The sequence below is a fragment of the Antedon mediterranea genome, chromosome 2 (assembly GCF_964355755.1).
Source record: "Antedon mediterranea chromosome 2, ecAntMedi1.1, whole genome shotgun sequence".
In the NCBI taxonomy this organism is placed as follows: domain Eukaryota; kingdom Metazoa; phylum Echinodermata; class Crinoidea; order Comatulida; family Antedonidae; genus Antedon; species Antedon mediterranea.
In genome coordinates this window covers 38,785,081-38,807,575 of record NC_092671.1, presented here as the reverse complement: position 1 = coordinate 38,807,575, position 22,495 = coordinate 38,785,081, and the positions used below count along the sequence as shown (strand labels likewise).

The 22,495-nt window shown below is 34.5% G+C and overlaps 4 protein-coding genes across 4 annotated transcripts; 3 read left to right on the top strand and 1 right to left on the bottom strand.

The window, feature by feature from the left end:
* Nucleotides 1-594: 594 nt before the first annotated feature.
* LOC140041036 (uncharacterized) lies at nt 595-9,463 on the bottom strand. The gene is made up of 16 exons (XM_072087397.1): nt 9,364-9,463; nt 8,425-8,601; nt 8,179-8,301; nt 7,476-7,554; nt 6,876-7,023; nt 6,604-6,677; nt 6,175-6,242; nt 4,912-5,067; nt 4,597-4,764; nt 3,991-4,080; nt 3,671-3,700; nt 3,137-3,357; nt 2,464-2,533; nt 1,978-2,058; nt 1,365-1,397; nt 595-1,255 (listed from the first exon to the last, which is right to left on the bottom strand). Exons 2-16 carry the CDS (start codon nt 8,593-8,595, stop codon nt 1,118-1,120), a joined length of 1,650 nt encoding a protein of 549 aa, XP_071943498.1. The 5' UTR covers nt 8,596-8,601; nt 9,364-9,463; the 3' UTR covers nt 595-1,117.
* A 1,754-nt stretch (nt 9,464-11,217) lies between these two features.
* On the top strand, nt 11,218-12,817 carry LOC140039453 (beta-1,3-galactosyltransferase 5-like). Its single transcript, XM_072085055.1, has 2 exons — nt 11,218-11,677; nt 11,900-12,817. Exons 1-2 carry the CDS (start codon nt 11,218-11,220, stop codon nt 12,700-12,702), a joined length of 1,263 nt encoding a protein of 420 aa, XP_071941156.1. The 3' UTR covers nt 12,703-12,817.
* A 2,006-nt stretch (nt 12,818-14,823) lies between these two features.
* On the top strand, nt 14,824-16,005 carry LOC140039452 (beta-1,3-galactosyltransferase 1-like). The gene has a single exon (XM_072085054.1). It carries the CDS (start codon nt 14,824-14,826, stop codon nt 16,003-16,005), a length of 1,182 nt encoding a protein of 393 aa, XP_071941155.1.
* A 2,668-nt stretch (nt 16,006-18,673) lies between these two features.
* Nucleotides 18,674-22,439, top strand: LOC140039908 (beta-1,3-galactosyltransferase 1-like). Its single transcript, XM_072085500.1, has 2 exons — nt 18,674-18,746; nt 20,779-22,439. Exon 2 carries the CDS (start codon nt 20,809-20,811, stop codon nt 22,210-22,212), a length of 1,404 nt encoding a protein of 467 aa, XP_071941601.1. The 5' UTR covers nt 18,674-18,746; nt 20,779-20,808; the 3' UTR covers nt 22,213-22,439.
* The last annotated feature ends 56 nt before the right edge of the window (nt 22,440-22,495 follow it).

Here is a 22,495-nt window from a genome sequence, read left to right as displayed (position 1 = left end):
AAGTGGAATTAAATATACCCAATTCATATAAATTTAAATTAACCTTAAAATTTTCTTTTTTAAATACCGTATTTATTCGATAAATGCTCTGGGGCGATTATTGTTCAGGAAGTTTTAGGGAGCTGTTTATTTTGTATAATTAAATAAATACCCCTATATATGAAAAAAATATAACACAATTGATATCGAGGAGTGATGAAACACAGTACAAATTGTATCAAAATACTTGGTAAATTGTAGATCATGTCAATCAATGAATTCTACTACAAATAGAAGTGTGTAACACAATATTGTACATACATGCATGTCAGCCTAGCCTAGCCGGTGAGGCAAATAATCAAGGAAATGCATAAATGGGGTGTTTACTCCAAATAATGTTCTTAAGATGTTTAAATCGAGCGAGGCATTTATCCTAAGTGGGGCGTTTATTCAAATAAATACGGTAATAAAATTATAATAGAAATTATATTAATTTAAAGATAGCACTTCAAAGTTACCACATTCTAATTGAGGCAATTGAACTTGATGTCCAAGTATTGTTAACATATCTTTGTTATTTTATGTAATTATTTTTGTTGAATACATGTTCTTGTATTTTTATACCTGGCGGCAGTGATGAATAATAATGAATAAAATATTAATTGAACATGATTCATTAATTAATTAGTCTACCTCGTTTATTTTTAGAATCTACAAACAAACTTTTTTCTATATTTTCAAAGTTTTGATTATTTTGCTTGGTTTTATATATAATATATATAACATATTTGGTATATTGATTATTATTTTGGCTTTTAAATTTTGTTAAAACAAATGAATGCTCAATACTTAATAGTTAGCATGTTTGTGTGCGTGTAGAATTTGATCTGAATATTTCACCATTAAGCTCTGTCAACACTATCAAACTTTATGTGACAAAAAAATGTGATGTGCCCATATATAGACATGATGAAGTCATATCACTACCATATTTGGGCATATCACTACCATATTTGGGCACATCACACTTTTTTTGTCAAACTAGATAGTGTAGACAGAGCTTTAGTCTTGTTTTAAAGATGTGTATTGTATTGCATACAGTTTGACGTCAGTATTCTGAGAATGTTTTAAAGTTGAATTACAAGGGAGGAACCACATTTTGCTCACTGTGAACGACTGTATCTTCCGTAGCTTCGCTCGTGTACGATAAACGCTGCTCCGTCCATTGTTGGTAGGTCAAGCTTGGTGTCTTGCCAATAAGCAGTGTCAATTTATTCTGACAAAAGAAATATTTTTGATAATACAAGCACACATATACAGTAGAAACATTATTAAGATGGATGGAGGAAACAAATTGATAAATATTGTGATAGTCATGAACTCACCTGAAGAATAAAGGCAGCCTTTAGTCCTACAGCCTACAGTGTAAACAATAAACAAACAACAAAACAATTAAAGATAATAAATTGGTATGGTGTAAAATTTATATTATTATATACTTTTATTTAAAAAAAAACAATAAACATTACAACTTGTGGCCAATGGCCATATTGCGTGTAACCCTAAATACATGCTTTTGAAAATATTTAAAAAACACCAAAATATAAAATACATAAGAAGATGAAAAATGTAAAAAATACAATGGGATCAGGCATTAAGGGCCTTTCACACCTGCTCCGGCACGGTTCCGGCCCGGCGAATCGAACGCCAATGTTTCGTTTTCACGACGCTCCACGCGGCCAAGCACCAATCGATATGCGCGTAGCCGCGTAAAAACGAAACATTGACGTTCGATTAGATTTGCCGTCGCCGGACCGGAACCGTGCCGGAGCAGGTGTGAAAGGCCCTTTAAGCAGGTGGATGAAATAGGGGACTGGGCGGTTGCTAAAGTGGGCAGTTCTGGATGGTAATTGTGATATTTGGTTCCTATTTTTTGGTTCCTATTTTTTGGTTCCTAATAATTCTAGTTTGTTTAACAAAGAAATGTGGTGAACTGACCAAGTAGCCAACAAATCCCAGGTAGATGATGCTGATGACAGCCACAATGAAGTACACCCACCACGCTTGATGGTTCAACACCTGTAAAATAACAAATAGTGAAAATATCAGAAAATAGCATCAAAGAGTAGCAGTCTAATCTCTGGACACCTTGGGTTGGTCTAATGTCTGGTATCCTGAATGTGTGTAGTGATATGCTTAAATAAATATGGTAGTGATATGACATCATCATGTCCATATATGGGCACATCACATTTTGTTGTTACATAAAGTTTGATAGTGTAGACAGAGCTTAAGGATAACTAATGAATTTGGTACCTGTTGGAACTCCAGAAAACTCTGGATTTGAGAGAGTCTATTCATTTTATTTATTCATCGTAGGTGTATAATTAGGTAGAGTACTACATTTATTATTTTATTTTTCATTTATTTATTTGGTATATCAATAATAAAAAAAATGGAAAATAATGAAAAGAAATAACTTACAGAGAAGGCAAGGTAAAAGTTGATCACCATTATGACAACTGCTAAAACCCAAACCAATATTTTGATAAACCTAAAAATTAATTCAATTAAATAAGCTTTTTCCACACATATTAATCTTAATAGAATTTCAGTACAAACATTTAATGAACAAATGGTATCTGTTTGTCCTGGCAATGATATTCCCTAACAATGCACGTCCCCTGTTAATCCTGTCATGGTCTATTCGTCTATTTATTTACAGTATTTATATATAATGTATATATATTATATTATATTAGTTCAGTTCGAAACGGTGCATTTTGCAAAGCACGCTCGTTGAGCTTGTAGACTCTTTGTGTTCATAATCAGTGTACCATGTCCCGCATACCTGGCTCAGCCTATATATTGTGCCAGTTCTGCGGTACATTTCATTTTGAAACCTGAGCTGCACTGACGAGATCTAATAAGATCGAAACAGTACTGTCTGTAGATTGGATATATATATATATATATATATACTTTTTTTACGGGATCTTAATTAATGTAACTAGTTTTTAGTGAGTCTCCTATTACAAGCCCCTTTGGGGTTTCCTGGAGGTCCCTTTCATCTTAAAAAATATGTTTTACTCCTTGTTTTTTTTTTCGTTTTATGAGATGAATAAAAAGAACTTATTAATGTCATCAAAATACTTACAAACTGTTCTTGTAATTTCCCATAATCCTCTCACTGTTGGTGAAATGCAGGATGGGAAGTAATGCAAACGGCAGCTGTATACTCTGCAGAACGTTCAAACCGCTGTCCAAGACGTCCAACTCACTCTGAGCACTGACCGCCACAATGATGGTCGGCACCATAGCGATTGACCGGGTCAGCAAAACTCTCTTCCATTTGGGCCATTTGATATTTAAAAATCCCTGTACATTATAAATATGTTGTGGTGATTACAAAAATAGGAAAAATGAATGGTTTTTGGAAACCTTGCTTTTGTCATATACACACACACACAATTGTGAAAGTTATAAAAAGTTTATACGATTATTATTATTATTATTATTTTAATTTATGTATGATATATGTAAAACCAGAATCCTTGAGTAAAAATTAAAGACCATAAAACAAACAATTATTTCCTTAATCCAAAATAATCTAAAAGACATATTTTGTATAAATAATTATTCATATTTCTTTTTAATTTGTTATACGCTTCAGTATCTTTTCAAAACCTACCTCCATAACAAACTGGCCTGCATAAGTACCCTGAAATAAATAATTGTGTAACTGAATTATCGAAAATCTTCAATTTAAAATTGAATGGGGCAATTATTGGTCTCACTGGTCTAAATAAATCCTTTGTACCTGACTATAAATTCATTCATTCATAACATTTATTTACAAACTCTGACAAAAAAGGATAAAAAAGGAAATTTTGTGATATGTTGTGGTATAGTTTGAAAGTAAACAAAATGATTTACCAGTTATATATATAATATATTGTAATCATACTATGGTGTGACATGGCCTTTACCGACAATAATATTATCACTTACTGTCATTGTTGAACTTTGACCTGAGGCTAGCAAACCGATACCCCAAATGATGGACAGACCACGTCCATATTTTTCCCTGATCCATGGGCCCTGAGATTAAAGAAGCATTTAACTGTTAGTTAGATAATGTGCCCCATAATGTAGGATTGCTAACCATACTTTAATGCTAGGTAATCAAAAGCTTTATGCCCAGATAAATGTTTTGCCTTTAGAATTAATTCTCCTAAAATACAAAATTATTGTTTTTGCATTCCATACCTATTTTCACAAAGCCAGAAAATACTAACACTAATACATTAACAGTAATATACCATTTTTTTTTAATGCAACACCAAAACCAACATAATTATTATTTATTTCATACACATCTAACAGCGAGTAACTCGCAAATTACAGGATGGATAAACTACTTAATAATTTAAATTTAAATAAATTCTCATGTGAGGCTTTGGGAGTGGAGTTAAAAGAGTTGTGAGTTACAACCCTGGCTCTAGGTCAGGATTGAACCCTGGACCTTGGGATTGGATGGCAAGCACATTCTAAAATAGGCACGCAATTACGAATTAAACTAAAATTCATCAAATAATCGAATACGAGAATACTTACAGCATTTGCCAAGCTTGGGTCTTCTTTCAGATAAAATGCTTCAGCGAACACTGCCACGACAAACAAGTTGATAAGGAAAGAAATAAACAACGCTATCGCCGACTCAATCGCATAGTACATGTTTCCCTCTTCAACTTCTTGTTTCTGCTTTCTGTTGATTTTTCGTGACTAAAAAAAAAAAAACTTTTAATAGAATATCCACTTAATAAACAAGTAGAGTATCGGCTAACAGACATTGCTAAAATGAATTTGTGAAAATAACAAATATTTTAATTAAAAACTTTAAACAATATTTTTTGTTTTTTTTTTACTTACCAGTACTAAAGCCGAATGAAGATAAATGTTATGCGGCATAATGACAGCGCCCACTATACCAACAGCTTGTTGTATTGCCGCTGAACTACAGTCTGAACAGTACGGGAAAAACAAACCCTTCATGATTTCACCTTGGTCTGGTTCAATTTTAATGTACTAGTATTAAAAAGGAGAAAAACAACAACTAGTTAGTAAAGAAGCAGTTGATTGACCTGGTTCAATTTTATTTCATTTATTCGTCTCCAAACAATACAATACACAAACATAATAAATAACAGCCAAAAATGAGACAGGACACCCCAAAAATGAACTAAATGTGGGAACCCCTTAATGTACTTAGAAAAAAGTTTTGTGACACGTTTTTTCTTCTTTTAGAATCCACTATTAATGGTATGTATTACATTGTTATTTACCTCCGCCAAGGAGGTATATGTAATCGGTAGCGTGTGTTTGTTTGTTAGCAGGATTACTCAAAAAGTAATTACAAAATCTTTACCAAAATGAATAGACAGATAATGGACCATTCCATTAAATTTTGGGACCACAGTCCCAATTTTGGACCACTTTTTAGTATACTTTTTTAGACCTGCTAGTGTTAAAAGATAGGACAGAATTTTCAAAAGCCGGCGAGCAGTAACGAGTAAACTGAAATTGCATTTTCTCGAGAACTACTTGTCAAAAAAACTTCATTTTTTAACAAGAGGCAAGAGTTATAATTTGTGATTTGTAATTTTAAAACATAATTTGATTTAATGTGCACGTTTTTTGATGAGAGTAGTTTAAAAAACCTATTTCTTTTCAAATTCACTCGTTTGATTTTCGCGTTGCTGTTCTATTGTTAGTCAACTGAAGCTATTGTTAATTGAAAGGCTTGTTATATAACCATTACACCAAACTCGCATACACATGCTTGTAATGAAATTAGCCTAAATCACAAACAGACACACACAAATATATATATATATTTTTTTACCGGAGAAATCTTATGTAGGAGAATTTTACAGTAGGCGGAGGTATGCACTCTCGGAGTGGCTTTCTAGTTTTTCTATGCAGCCATTAATAGAAATAAATGTTACTAAATAAATGAAAGAAAGGGTATAAAATATAACAATAGTAATAAGTTATGGTTACGTTTCTGGTCTGAAAATAATATTACTTGTTATTCTAAAACTTTAGTAGTCTACCTCATTCAAACCAACAATAATATAAGGCAATGGCAAGAATTAAACCATTATGATATCACTGTACTATGTTCACACTTACCAAATACATAAAGCACACTCCCATTGTGGTTATCAACGAACCAAAGAACGATTCTAGAACTCGAAGTCCTAAAAATAAAACACAATTAATTAATTATTTGAACTTTTTATGAGTGCTAACATCAGTAAAAAGCATGGTAAACCAAAAACATAATTGTGCTAAATGTTTGTAATTTTATAAGGCTAAAGATTTGTTATTGTTTTTGCTAGATTTTACACCAAACCAGGGCTTTAAAATAACATTTTCTTAAGCTCTGTCTACACTATCAAACTAGTGTGACAAAAAAAAAAGGTGTAATATGGTATTGATATCTCCAAATATGGTAGTGATATGAGATCATCATGTCCATATATGGGCACATCACTTTTTTATGACATACAGTTTGATAGTGTAGACAGAGCTTATAGTAAGAATGTCCACTAGTCTTACCTCCTACATTCTCTAAAAACAAGAAAGTAAAAGTATCAAGTCCTGTAATAATACAACCAGCATAGATTGGTATGCTAGAAAAAAAAATACAAAAATATTTATTAAAATAATTATTTTTTTGGTTAGGCATTTCACACACAATTCATCCTCATATTCCTGAAAAGTATTAAGTTTAAATTAATTATTACCTCCGAACGCCAACAAAGGTCACTTTTTACGGTTTGTATACAAATAATATTGTAAAAAAAATCATCAACATGTTAAATACTCACTGCCCATTGCTAAGTAAATTGATTGCTATCGCAGAACCAATCACCTCCTGGATGTCAGAGCCTATGATTGCAATTTCCATCATTACCCACAATGCATATCGGGGTCCTTTCGGATATTCCTTACTGCAGACTTGAGCAAGGTCTTGACCTTTGATGAACAGGTATTAAAACATGATTAGAAAAAAAAATTACATTTATAAACCGTAATCCTCTGGTATAATCCCTCACCCTAGAACACAAAAATTGAGTGGTGGGACTGTACCTGGGGAAACCCTGGTTCGGGAAAAAAATGATTGGTAGGAATTTCATCTGAACTGGCTAGTGAGGCCTACATCCAGATCAAATATCAATACTGGGACTATACCCAGGGATATGCCTATTTGTGAAATCAGACATAAAGTAGGGGGTGGGATTAGACCAGAGGATATACGGTATATATATATAATATGGACAAATTAAGAATAAAATAAAATGTTTGTCTGTATTTTTCATACAGTAAGAACATGGGAATAAATTGATTTGAGTTAATGAAATTGTAAAATATCAAAATAAAGTTTAGTTCATAAAATGGAAAATAAATTTAAAATTAATTGAATTTACCTGTAACACACCCTAGTCTAGCAGATAGTAGTTGCAGCACAAGACCCATTACAGTTGACCACATTAACACCCATAGTAACTAACATAAGATAAAATACACATTTTGTTGAACATGATAAAAATATTAGCTGCAGTCCAGAATCACCTTGATACAACTATCACACTTAGAAGAGAGAGAAGAATATGTAACTGTAAAATACTGATAAAACCCCTTCTTTGGGACACCCTTAATGAGGGGACACTTTCCAATGGCACAAAGGAGAGACAATATTATGTTTTACAGCCAACTCCTATTCGGGGGACACCCTTAATGAGGGGACACTTTCCAATGGCACAAAGGAGAGACAATATTATGTTTTACAGCCAACCCCTATTCGGGGGACACCATTAATGAGGGGACACTTTCCAATGGCACAAAGGAGAGACAATATTATGTTTTACAGCCAACCCCTATTCGGGGGACACCCTTAATGAGGGGACACTTTCCAATGGCACAAAGGAGAGACAATATTATGTTTTACAGCCAACCCCTATTCAGGGGACACCCCTATTAAGAGGAAGCTTTGTTGGGTTTCTGTTTATAGGTTTAAAAAAAATATTATTTGGTATACTGGAGAGTACAATAAGGTTGAGATGATTATTGCAATATCAAAATAAGGTTGAATGAATTAGGATCATATTTAAGCTGCTCATTTGCCTTTACCTTGTATTCTGCAATGGCACCAGACTGCAGATCAGACTCAATGTTACCAGGATCTAAGTACGCTATACTCATAAGAAAACCTGGCCCTGTAAACGCCCATAATTTACGAAAACTGAATTTTTTCTGGAAAAAATAAAATAATTTGTTTACTTTTGCATAAATAAAACCATTGGTAAAATGTTATAATATAAATATATTTCTTAACACTGAAGTAAAACATTGAAAAGGCCCATGAGAAGGTCTTACATTTCCTTGTGGTACACTGACTGTAGCTTTAGTTGTAAGGTCTTCCTTTTCTTCCTCCTGTACATTTCCTGAAGCTGTTAAAACATCGTTGTTGTCATGGAAACTGTCAACTCCCTTGGTTCGGTCTGAACGGGGTATGAGCAATTCTTTGTCCTCTTCTATAAACACCATGTCGAACTAAAGAAAGTTTAAAGAAACAATTAAAAAAAACAATTGGTGGTTGTTTTTGTATTTTTTAATTATTATAAATTGCTATGTATTTTTGAACATGTATTTTTCAGTCCTTGTTGAAATTGCGTCATGCTGGATCAACAAAGAATTTGAAAATTGTACCGCCATCATTGATCAATCAGAAGAATAACCATCCCATGCTGCAATTAATGAATCTTAAATCCTCCACTTACCTATCTATTTAACAATGTAGGCCTAGTGTGCAGTAGAGTAGCACTAGGCCTAGCCTAACAAAAGATTATAATCTAGTCATGGAGTAAAGAATATTATTCTTATTCTTTACTCCATGAATCTAGTCTAGTAGTAGTACTACGGCGACTAGGGCATAATAGGCCTATATTATGCTCTCTCTAGGCCTAATAATAATACTAAATAGCCTATATAGTATCTATCGCTAGGCCATAGATAGCCCTACTAGCTAGCTAGGCCTCTACACTAGAGGCCTACTACCTACTAGGCTAGGGCCTACTACTAGGCCTAGGCTAGTAGCCTACTACTTCTAGCCTAGCTAGAGGTAGGCTAGTACTAGGGCCTATATAGTAGTTTAGTACTCAGATTAGTAGTACTAGGCTAGTATAGACTACTGCTAGGCCTAGCCTACATCGAACACTTTAGTTTACGATCTAAAATATCTAGTATCTAGTAAGTACGCTTATCATGTATAGCTACAAATTCTCTTAACTTATAAGTTATTACGGATATTATTACCTAGGCCTAATTAATTTGTTTTGGCCCTTTTTGACACAATTATCGACACCGACTGGAAACCTAATGACAACATCCACGCACATGCCACACGCGACGATCATGTGAGAATTGATAACAATAGAGAGAGGGCGTTTACCAACCAAATTATCTTTGAAAAATTCGCAATGTCATTCTCCGCACCGCTGATGTCAACAGTGCAGTTTATTTAGAACAATAACAACAAACTGAAATAAATGTTGATTAAACATACAGGTAATTGTATACTAGATTAAAGACTACTATTGGGCTAAAAATGAAAAAGAATAAGAAACAAAAGAGAGCATTTTGAAACGTATTCACACCAATAATTTAAGCTGAACCATAAAAAAGAACAAATGATAATTGACAGAAAAAGAGATAGAAACAATTTTTCCTACAGTCCTACACAATGGCAGTTCTTCCTAACGTAGCATCCGATTGCAGTTGTATTTAAATTAGAATTCGAACCTACACTAAATCGTTTTAGGTTTAGAGAGAGGGAGAGAGCATGTAAAGTAAGATGAAAAAAGTAGGGAAACATCATGTATGTAATAAATTGGTCTCACACAAAAACAAAATGCATATGTCAACTGAAATCAGTAAATGGTGGCCTGGTGTACTAAAAAACGAAGGTTAGCGAGACTATAGTAAGTAGGTGGCTAAAAGTTTTGTTTGCGCCCTCTAGCAAGCAAGCAAGTTGCGCTTGGGATTATTCCATTTCTATGGTAGGTAAACGTTACCTCAGTGACAACGAAAAAAAGTAACAACCTATTCGGCGTCATCAACCGTGTAAAGAAGCAAAAAGAGAGTTAAATATATACGCATTGCAGTGTAGCTCTGTTGTTTAGCTCTGTCTACACTACACTACACAAATAACACTTTACACAAATCAATAATCATAACAACAGCTCCAAAAGATTGCACCTTTATGTTTGTGTAAAAGTCTCATTTGCTCCAAGCATACAATATTAAACGTCGCTATCATTCCTAATTATGTAATGTCTATTACGTTAGTATCATAAAGAGATTTTTTATTAAGTCACGGTATTTTTTTGGTAAGTACTGTCAATACTTCATTTTGATATAGAGCATTCATTTGAAATGTGTGCCTGTGTGGTTCGCGCGCACTTACTGATGACTGTACACGTGTTGTTACGTGATAATAATAAGTAATTTGACGAACCAGACACGATGGATTATTTGAACTGTCGCTTGTCATTGGTCAGCTCGCTTGCGTTGCGCTTACGTCCTTGCGTTACGTCCTAGTGAGAACCAATCTTAACATCCATGCGTTGTGCTTAAACTTCCTTCCTTGCGTTACGCCCTAGTGGGAACCAAGCTTAAATATTGGTATTTTACATATTGTAGGCTTATTTTATTTTGCTAACATTACAGACTCTAAAGCACTGTATACACTATCAAACCTTATGTGAAAAAAAAATGTGATGTACCCATGGACATGATGATGTCATATCACTACCATATTTGGGCACATCACTACCATATTTGGGCACATCACTACCATATTTGGGCACATCACACCTAGTTTGATAGTGTAGACAGAGCTTTAGAAGAACTTGCCATAATTGTGAACGAGTTTCATGAAAATGTTTTCATGTGATAGCAGCATTGCGGTGTGAAGATAGGAATTTCTAAGGTTAGTCGATCTCATCTTTGGATCATAATTTAACGCATTTGTTTTTTCAGACACGATCTTTGCAATGGACTCCTTGGCGTGACATTTGACTGAAAGCCCTAAAATTCAAAATGAGAAAAATAATTCGATACTCGAAATACCTTATTGTTTTGGTTATATTCAAATTATTAATAGAAACAATGCTGGTACTAAACGAGAAACAAGAACAGAAATTCGACAGAAGTAGAAATTTGAATAAAATATCCGACGTGTTTGAAAGCAATTTTAACAGTTTAGAACTGCCTGGTGATTTCACGTTCCAGATTCATAAAGAAGTTGTGAGGGATTTGGAACAAAATGAAGTAAATGGCATTAATGTATCAAACATTAACACCACGCGAAGCAATAATGTAGACGTAAACACCACTAAAACGATCACAAAAAATAAAGCGATCACAGACAATAAAGCGATCTCGGAAAATAAAACGATCACAGAGAATAAAGCGATCACAAAAAATAAAGCGATCACAAAAAATAAAGCGAGCACAAAAAATAAAGCGATCACAGACAATAAAGCGATCTCGGAAAATAAAACGATCACAGAGAATAAAGCGATCACAGACAATAAAGCAATCTCAGAAAATAAAGAAATTAAAAAAAGTAAAACGATCACAGAAAACAAAAAAACTTTACCTGAAAATTTTGATGACATAGTTCGATTAATGGAACGTTTCAAAGAAAACACGGTGAGAGTTAGACGCGGCAGAAATGACCGGAACTAGTACATAATAAGACGTCAGGTCAATGGGTCAAAAATTACAAAAACAATCCCATTATACTCAGACAAGCCAGTTAATAATTACAATGTATCTTATATTATAGCAAACAAAAATGCTTGTAATGGCGATAAAGTATTTATTTTAACAATGGTCTTAGTTCAACATAAAGAGACAAAATGGCGGCGTATTCTTCGTGAATATTGGGGACAAGATACAGTCGTGAATGGTAAACGAATTCAGCATATCTTTCTCCTGGGAAAAATAAGAAATGAAACTCGTCAAAAGGAAACTGATAAAGAATCGCAAATATTTGGGGATATTGTGCAAGGAAAATTTGAAGATTCGTATCTCAATCTAACTTTAAAAACTTTGTTTGGATTTCAGTGGATCCGAGATTTCTGTCAAAATACAACATTTGTGTTGAAGATCGACAGCGATATACTCGTCAACTACCGTTCGTTGGTACCTCATCTCGTTGAATCTCCGACCACTTCGTTCGTCGAAGGTCGTAAAATAGTTTCTACGCTACCATTTCGACACAACACTAGTAAGTGGTACACACCGGAAGAATTGTTCCCCGAGCCAAGCTACGCGCCGTATGTTATTGGATCGTCATACCTAATGTCGTCTGACGTCAGCACAAACATTTTAAAAACAGCGCCATTTGTTCGTTTTATGCCCTGGGAAGATGTTTATATAGGACTAATACTGAATAGATTAACTCGACATATAAAAATAAAACACAGTAACAGTTATATATATAAGTTAACAGAAAAAAGTGAAATGTCAATTTGTAAAGTTCGAAAGCATTTTACATTTCTTGTAAAACGTGATATTAGTAAGGACCATCTGAAGACTATTATCAGTACGTGGAAGATGGAAAAGGATGTATGCGGTCCATCTTAATAACTTACGTTAGTCACCTTTAAGGCATATGCCTACGCCAGTGGCGTAACGGCTATGAGCGCTCACTGGCTAAACCCAGGGGCCCCTGAGCTCATGGGGCCCCTGAACAGTGCCCAGAGGAAAATTGGCATTAAAATATGTCGAAAAAGGCTAAAATAGCCCGAGGCCTCCGCGTTGGGAGGGCCACTACGGTTCCTAAACCAGAGGCCTCGGGTATCTACGTTACGCTACTGGCCTACGCCTGGACACAATCACAATATGTTTTGTCTATCTGACAAAAAATACATGCAAATTCTCAGAAGAACTTTCCACTTGTATGCAACGCAAAGAGGGTTGACCAATCACAAGCGACAGTTCGCGAATGAGCCATCGCGTCGTGATTGGTCCAAATAATTCGTTCTTGCGTTTGCATTAAAGTGGGAACTTAACCCTAATTCGGTTGTTTACATGCCTTCTATATTTACTAGATTTTATGATTAGACTGTTCCACATTATTTAGTAATATCAGCAATACATCACTGAGTTGTTGTTGAAAATGTTGTCATATGCCTAACTCTGTATACATTTAGTGGCTGGCATATGGTCTACGATTGTTCTATGTAAATTCTATCTAAATATGTCAACAACGAAAAAGAAAACACACTCAATGTTTCACTGGTCAACATGGTTCTACCAGAGCACACTGGTCCGGAAGCGATTTTTTTTTTCGTACATAAGTTGGGGACGCCATGTGAAAGATAGCCGAACTACTTCCTAAATATAACTAAATCTAAGCCTCTAAATAATCTCTCCTCACTATAAAGTAAAAGAAGTAGCTCATGTGATTCGAATCCCATACATCGACATGTAAACTCCATAGTCGTATCCACTCGACTACACAGACGGCTCGACAGAAATCGTTTGCATTAGCGAATTGTAGTTAGCTCAATTCTTACGTCAGACCTTATGGATATATGACTAATGAATATTCATGTTTATTTTCTGACGTTTCACGAGGGGTCCCCAACTTATGTACGAAAAGAAATATCGCGGTCCGGAAACCCTAGCACGTAGCATTGATATTCTATAGATTTTAGTGACATGATCAACTATAATAACATATCCGTATACAAAGAGATTTCACCTAAAATTGTTTTTGTAAAATATTTCTCTTAACTAAATTAATTTCGATCAATAAATATGGTCATATGTGATTAACGTGACAATTGTTTCAACGGCTATTAATTAGGATCAATAGCTTTAAGGTCATGTCCAACTAACGTGGCAATACATTTCAATAGGTATTTATTATTGAAGTAATTGTTTATTTGGTACCAGTACTGCAGAAAATAGGTTGACTTTATACTTGAGATGTAAACTCGAAGGTTAAGAAGAACGTTACCATGAGGTATGAGATTTAAGTATTGTAATGTAGTTCACTTAGATTTGATGTGTTAACGGCGGCCGGACAATTAGCTTATCGTTCTTTTTATTTAAATGTGTCCGTTCCGATCCAGAGCAATAGTGGGAACAACGCGTAACTGAACATTTGCGTTTTATATTGTGTTATCTGCGTTCAATAACGTGCGTTCCTTCTATTCCGGCATTTATTCATTATATATTTTCTCCTTAATGTTTTATAAGGAGTTTTGTTAATGTTCTCTTTAATGTATCTTTTCAATTGTAAATCTCATACCCGAAGAGGGTCATAAATCATAAATAAAATGGAAAAAGAATATCGGTTGTTATAGAGTTATTTTAAAGCCTTGTCTACACTATCGAACTTTATGTGATAAAAAGTGTGATGTGCCCATATATAGACATTATGATGTCACATCACTACCATATTTTAGCATATCACTACCATATTTGGGTACGTCACACTTTTCAAACTAGTTTGATAGTGTAGAGTTTTACACATTAATTATAAGGAGGTATATTTTCTTGTTTTACAGATGTCACTGAATTTTAAAAGATAGATAATTATTTAAACGCAAATCTAAAATGAGAAAGTTGTTTCGACACTCGAAATACATCGTTTTACTAGTAATATTAACATTCACTATAACAGAATTACTGAGACTGAACGAGAAATATTTATATAAAAAGAAAGTTGACTGGACTGGTAGAAAATTACCTAACATGGATAATTCTAACAGTTCAGAACTTGCAGCTTCTAATGGTTCCACGTTTAAAATGCATAAAGAAGTTGTCAGGGAAGTAGGACTACAATTAGAACGAAACGAACTTGAACATGTTAACATAGTAGAGAACACCAACAACAATCGAAGCAGTCTACATTTCAATAATAAACAAATCACAGAAAATGACACATTTGAAGTATTTGACAATTTACTGCAAGAAGTGGAACATTTCAAAGAAAGCGGTGTTAGAATTAAAAGGAGCAAAAACCATGTTTACATAATACGGCGCGTTGGTAAAGGAGTCAAAATTACCAAGACAATCCCAATATACTCAGACAAGCCAGTTAATAATTACAACGTATCTTATATTATAGCAAACAAAAATGCTTGTAATGGCGATAAAGTATTTATTTTAACAATGGTCTTAGTTCAACATAAAGAGACAAAATGGCGGCGTATTCTTCGCGAATATTGGGGGCAAGAAAAAGTTGTGAATGGTAAACGAATTCAGCATATTTTTCTTCTGGGAAAAATACGAAATGAAACTCGTCAACAAGAAACTGAAAAAGAATCGCAGATATTTGGAGATATTGTGCAAGGAAATTTTGAAGATTCGTATCTCAATCTAACTTTAAAAACTTTGTTCGGATTTCAGTGGATCCGAGATTTCTGTCAAAATACAACATTTGTGTTGAAGATCGACAGTGATATACTTGTCAACTACCGTTCGTTGGTACCTCATCTCGTTGAATCTCCGACCGCTTCGTTCGTCGAAGGGCATCACACGTCTGCGCAACCAGTACGGAACAAGTATAGACGTTGGTATACGCCTGAAGAATTGTACCCGGAGTCAACATACGCGCCGTACGCTGCAGGACCGTCATACCTCATGTCGTCTGACGTCAGCACAAACATTTTACAGACAGCGCCATTTGTTCGTTTTATGCCATGGGAAGACGTTTACGTGGGGTTAATACTATATAAGTTAAAGATAGAAATAAAACACAGTAACAGCTATATGTACAGTATAGAGAATATAGGTGTAATGAGTCGTATATGTCAAATACGAAAGCATTTTACATTTCTCGTAGAACGTAGAATTAGTGACGCAAGGATAAAATCTATTGTTAGTGCGTGGCGCATGAAAGAGAACTTCTGTAGTTACTTAGGCCTACACTAACATTATGTGTATTCAACATCATGCTGATCCATGTAAATCATATAGACTGTGCCTAATACATTAATACCATAGTTCTTCTCTTCCAACACACATTAGTTTACGGGACTTAATGCATTTTACTGTATATTATTAAAATACTTTTTTTTTTAAAGTCTTTCTTATCATAGTAATTTTATATTGATGGTGATAACTGTCGTATTCCGATTGAGAGTTTTACAGTTGAGTATAGTTTTTCCGTTTAGTATACCGTACTCACGGTATTTAACGGAGTATTTTGAGCGTTGAGATTGTTCTATCGAAAAAGCTTGCGTTGTTAACGTTTTCTATTCGAATAATTTACAAAAAGTGCTCAACAAATCTTTATGTTGATAACGAAAGTTCCTAAAATAGAATAAGACATACGAGTTGTCACATGCTAATTCAGTTTCAAGGTCATTACAATTCTATTAGCTTCGGTACTAATATAATTGCGCCCTCTAAATTGATAATGGCTTTTACTCTTAAGAAAAAAACCATCTATTTTGACTTTTATATTAAGAATATTATACTTGAAAGAGTCTCTGTTCACAAAGACCTTGGTATTTTTTTAGATAGTTCATTAACCTTCTGTAAACATATTGATTTTATAGTCTCTAAATGCAATAGACTTTTGGGTTTTCTTTGGAGACATTGCAGACATATTAACGATAAAAAGGCATTAGTTATTTTATACAAATCTTTAGTTAGGTCGAATCTTGAATTCTGCAGTGTTATTTTTAACTCTATTTCTCTTGCCCAGTCTTCTAGATTACAAAGTGTACAGAACAAGTTTTGTCGATTTTATGTGCGTAAATTTGGTTCTATTAGCAAAGACGTTCTTATTAATTTAGCGGGTAGGCGTAAGTTATTTGATTTAATTTTTCTTTTTAAGGCTGTGAACTCAATTTTCCATGGTAATTTTGAAGTGTACTTTCCTATTTCTGTTCCACAATATCAATTGCGTAATCCTGCTTTATTTTCTATATCAAGAGGGAGGGTAAATATTACTAAAAATGGTTTTGATAATCGTTTGCCTAAGTTATACCACTCACTATGTAAAATTGATGGATCTGTTGATATTTTTTTTGATTCCCTTGCTTGTTTCCGTCACAAGGTTTTGTCTAATGTCAGTAATATTTAAATGTTGTCTTGTTATCTATTGATTTTTGCTTGTATATAATATGTTATATTTTACGACTTTCAACCCTGTTAATGGTGACGTTTGGTCACTGTAGGGTGATGATGAAATAAAAAAAAATATAAAAAAAAATAAAACCTTTACGTTACTACGTTTGCGCTTGGGATTATTCCATTTTTATTTTAGGTAGATGAAAATTTATAGGGAGGGAAATTCACTGAAATAAAATAAAAATTATCAGATAAATAATTAAAGGAAATTAGCATTATATTTATAAAATAAACACTACTTACTAACTGCATCTATTGTATCTATCTATTTCGGAAATAAAAGACTTTTAGGAACACACAAATGAAAGTGATCACATAAATGGAAAAGTCCAAAATTAAATAAAACCAAAACATACATATACAGATTGTATGTGCATTTTTGTGCCTACTTTCATTAACTTTTAGTTTAAGTTTATTTGTATTATAAAAACTAAATGAAATCAATAAAGGGATTTGCCTATCATGACTTGTGAACAAGGATTGTTGTGTTAATCAATATGGCGTCAATGATAATAGAAATGTTATTACTAAAGGGCTAAGATAATAAAAACAAGGACATCTGGGGAAAATGGCAATATGATTGTTCAACAATTGCAATTTTAAAATAATTTTATAAATATATAATCTTCCCACTAGTCGACAGCTAAAGCTTGGTTCCCACTAGTTGACAGCTAAAGCTTGGTTCCCACTAATCGACAAAGCGAAAACAGTTAAAGCTCGGTTCCCACTAATCGACAAAGCGAAAACAGCTAAAGCTTGGTTCCCACTAGTCTAAGCTAAATGTTGGTTCCCACTTGTCTATAGCTAAACCCTGCTTCCCACTAGTCGATAGTTATAAAGCTTGGTTCCCACTAGTCGACGGGTAAAGCTTGGTTTCCACTAGTCGACTGCTAAAGCTTGGTTCCCACTAGTCGACTGCTAAAGCTTGGTTCCCACTAGTCGACTGATAAAGCTTGGTTCCCACTAGTCGACTGCTAAAGCTTGGTTCCCACTAGTCGACTGCTAAAGCTTGGTTTCCACTAGTCGACTGCTAAAGCTTGGTTCCCACTAGTCGACTGCTAAAGCTTGGTTCCCACTAGTCGACTGCTAAAGCTTGGTTCCCACTAGTCGACTGATAAAGCTTGGTTCCCACTAATCGACAGCTAAAAATCTTGGCTCCTTACTAGTCAACGCAGCGAAAAAAATAACAATTTGAGAAAATAAATTACGTTTAGCCTATGTGTACGTTTAAGTTACAATTTTCTGCATTATTTTTTTCCCCCCAAAAATGGAGTATTCAAACACTGGGTTACAATCCATGCGCAGTCATGTGGAAAAACAATTGATCGATTTTGTGCAATAATAACAAAAATACTATAGAATTGAGATTTAGAAAAGAGTATTACACCTATAATTGTTTTGTAACGTGTCCGCCATACTCAATAGAGTAGCCTAATCAATAAGTTGTATGCTAGTTATGCTAGTAATGGAGTGGCGAGTTTCATAGGACGGTTTTAGTTCGCTGAGAAATGATAGTTAAGTTATGACTCGATTTTGTAAGTTGTTTTTTTTTTAATTATTAGTAATCATAAACGCGTTTTAATTATTTCATATAGATTATATATTTGTTGTCAAGTGAATAGATAATTAAACCAAACATTGGTTGAGTGGGAGGAGGCCTATCAATGTCAGTTAGCGGCATAAACAATTGCTTAGATTTACTTTATCATATGATATATAGTTAATCTCAAACATCACAAAAGTTGCACTGATTTCATATAGATCATGGATTTGTTGTGAAATGAATAGATGATTGAACAAAAAACATCCTTAATGATTACTGACATTGATAGGCCTATGAGCGAGAAGGGGCGTATAGCGGCATAAACTGCTTTTTCACACACATACATTTTCTGATGAACAACATTGATTGTAAACTACTTCATAGATCGACCATTACACCATTCATGTTATTATATAAAGCTCTGTCTACACTAGTTTGACAAACAAAAAGTTTGACGCGCTCAAATATGGTAGTGATATGCCTGAATATGGTAGTGATATGACATCATCATGTCCATAATAATATATGGGCACATCACATTTTCTGTCCCATAAAGTTTGATAGTGTAGACAAGGCTTAAGGCCTACGTGATATGATCAATCAAGCCATGGATTAAAGAATAGAAGGATATGCATCGACGGTGACATCAAACGATTTTACAACGCGCTTGCCTATACTAAAGCACTGCTGCCAATCAAACAAACACGTTCATTGAACTCCGTGTCTCTAACCGCGGCCCTCTGTAAAACGCTGCGAATCAACTGTTACATTTTTTGAGACCAAAACGTAACCATGTAGAAATCGTATGCGCAGTCTGAATGTTCTATTGACATGTCTGCGTCGATGATTAATTGATAACAAACATATATTGCTGAATAATTCTGTTTTAGTTTCATCACAATCGGACTACGAAAAGTTCACTTTCTTACGACTGGTAATTTTAAGTAGTTGGTAATATTAATAAAATATGCAATTTTTATATTTGAATTATCATTATTTGCCTGCCATCTTCTGTCATTAAAAATTGCGTTAATCTATAGAATATTAAATTATGCATTTGACCATGTATGTTGTTAGCGTGGCCGGTGTTCAGACATACACCAATCGTGTTTTTTAATATATGGCTAAGCAGTGGTTTCTTCATAAATCTCCTTAATTATCGATGTGATTATATTTAAACTGTAGTGCCTGGTGATTGGCTAGTGGTTATGTCATCCACATCACCGGGCCTAATTGAATGAAAACAGCGATCCCTGATCCGGGATTGGCTGGCTATGTATAGTTGCGATTCGTTACCTAGCGGTCGTTTTGAAAAGTACACGCAGGGCAAACTTGATCACGAACAAACGAAGTAGGCCTACCTATTATTATTCACACAAGAAGTAAGACAACGGTGAGTATTTAAGATTAGCCTAGGCCTACCTAGGCAGTATCAATGTCGGCAAATCATAGGGTTTACTAGCCCAGTTTAGCCTAGTTAGTACAAGGCCTAGCTAGGCTAGCATTCTTGTAATTTTACAACAAATGAGACAACTAATAGTTATTGTCTCAGATGTAGGGCTACTACAGGTCATAAAATGCTACTTTAATCATCATAAAAAAATCATTAGCGTAGATCAATCACGGCAGAAACCAACATAGTCAATAGTTGACCATCTACAAACATCATGCAACCAAAGAACGCGCGAAAGAAGCGTAGCCAACAAGGTTAAATGTCGTTGCACATGTGCAGTAAACAATATATTAGGCACGCGACCGTTTCGTTGTTACCATGCGGTTAATTAAACTGTAACATTGTGGGCGGTCCGCAGTCTGTCGGCGAGAGTCAAGGAACCCTTGATCTCACGTCGATGCATATCCTTCTATTCTTTAATCCATGATCAAGCATAACATTTGGTGATCGTACTACTCGACTCTCGCGGTTTAGTTGTTCTATAGTTTGTCAAGAGAGACCACCCCATCAAACCTCCTCTTCTCTTCTCTTATGTAAATCATACTAATCGTGTTTATTTTTCTTTATACAGGTTCAGTATTCTGATTCTTTAACCATCATTATGAAAAGAAAACTGTTGAGAAATTTAAAGTTTATTATTTTGTTAATCATATTGACGATATGTATAACCTTCGTAAAACGATTACAAGAACCCAAAACAGAAAGACGTAATTTCTACCGTAGAAACGGCAAAATTGACACTTTGACATTTGGCACATGGCAACCTGAATCTGTATCTGTGGCCACAGGTGCACATCGAATCCAACAAGATAATGTTGAAGACGTAGATAGAATGCTTAAACAATGGAAACCTCACTTTGACAGATTTGAAGAAATTGAAAACCGTCAAAATGGCGTCGATTTAACTAACAAAAAAGAAAACGAAGTTCACGAAAATGAAGATCCTATTTTTATCATTAAAGCAGGTCAGGTAAAATACAACCAAACGGCAGAGGACGCTGCAGAACGTATCGAACGATTACTAAAAGAAACTGCTAAAGGTTTAAAGGAAGATTCAATTGTAAAAATCAGATCAAATGAACCAGGTGTGGCACGTGATGTATACGTCATAAGACGAAAAGATAACAAAATAAAAATAACTAAGACAAAACCGATGTATACATCTCATGAAGTCAATGATTTTAACATATCTTATATAATACCTAATAAATATGCCTGTGATGGCGATCGCAAAGTTTTTATTTTAACGATGATTTTTAACCAACATACAGAAGAAAGGTACCGACGAATTGTTCGACAATATTGGGGGAAAGCAAATGTTGTTAAAAATAAACGTATTCAACATATCTTTCTACTCGGAAAAACAGAAAATAAAGTTCTGCAACGCCGCACTCAGAGGGAATCGGAGAAATTTGGAGATATCGTGCAAGGAAACTTCCTAGATACATATAAGAATCTAACTCTCAAGACTTTACTAGGTTTCCAATGGGTTCGAGACTTTTGTCCAGAAGCAACGTTCGTGCTCAAAGTCGATAGCGATATCATTGTCAACTACCTTTCGCTGGTTCCTCACTTAGTTGCGTCTCCAACGACCGGCTTCGTAGAGGGCCATGTTCAGTCATCTTTGCAACCAAGTAGAAAAAAATATTCCAAGTGGTTTATTTCAGAAGAAGATTACCCAGAAGCAACGTTTGCTCCTTATGTTGTCGGTCCGTCATATCTTATGTCCACTGACGTCACAACTAAGGTTTTATACACGTCACCATTTGTACGTTTCCTACCGTGGGAAGATGCTTACGTGGGACTTATATTAAAAAAACTGAACATTACCAATGTTCACAGTAAAGGGTATATCGTAAAATTACAAGGAGAAAATATATGGCATAAGATTTGTGAAATTCAAAAATATTTTACATTTTATGTTGGACGTGAGCTCGACGAGAATAGGGTGAAATTTATAGTTGATGGGTGGCACCAAGAAATAAATTTCTGTAAAGGAAAATAATAGCATTAGTGTTATAGTAACACCCGAGTTCTAGTGTTGTGTATCTCAGTGTATGACAATATTTGTATAGTAGTTGGTATCATTACATTGTAGCCAGCGATGAAAATAAAATTTTGCATATATATAGGTGGCAGCACAAGATTATGTTAGATTATGCTAGGCACAATTGCACATAAACAATTTATCAGAGGGCGGTGCATGTATATGTTTTATATACCACAAAAGTGGGAAGCAAAAAAAAAAAAAGGTTGGGGCGGGGGGGGGGGGGACGACTCAGGTTTTC

Coding starts and splice junctions, on each gene's coding strand:
- LOC140039908 (XM_072085500.1), top strand. CDS start 20,809: ATGAAAAGAAAACTGTTGAGAAATTTAAAGTTTATTATTTTGTTAATC.
- LOC140039452 (XM_072085054.1), top strand. CDS start 14,824: ATGGATAATTCTAACAGTTCAGAACTTGCAGCTTCTAATGGTTCCACG.
- LOC140041036 (XM_072087397.1), bottom strand. CDS start 8,595: ATGGTGTTTATAGAAGAGGACAAAGAATTGCTCATACCCCGTTCAGAC. Junction 4,765..4,911: donor TTCATTCGGCTTTAGTACTG/GTAAGTAAAAAA, acceptor TTTTTTTTTTAG/TCACGAAAAATCAACAGAAA. Junction 4,081..4,596: donor ACCCAAGCTTGGCAAATGCT/GTAAGTATTCTC, acceptor CTTTAATCTCAG/GGCCCATGGATCAGGGAAAA.
- LOC140039453 (XM_072085055.1), top strand. CDS start 11,218: ATGCTGGTACTAAACGAGAAACAAGAACAGAAATTCGACAGAAGTAGA. Junction 11,678..11,899: donor AAATAAAGAAATTAAAAAAA/GTAAAACGATCA, acceptor CTTATATTATAG/CAAACAAAAATGCTTGTAAT.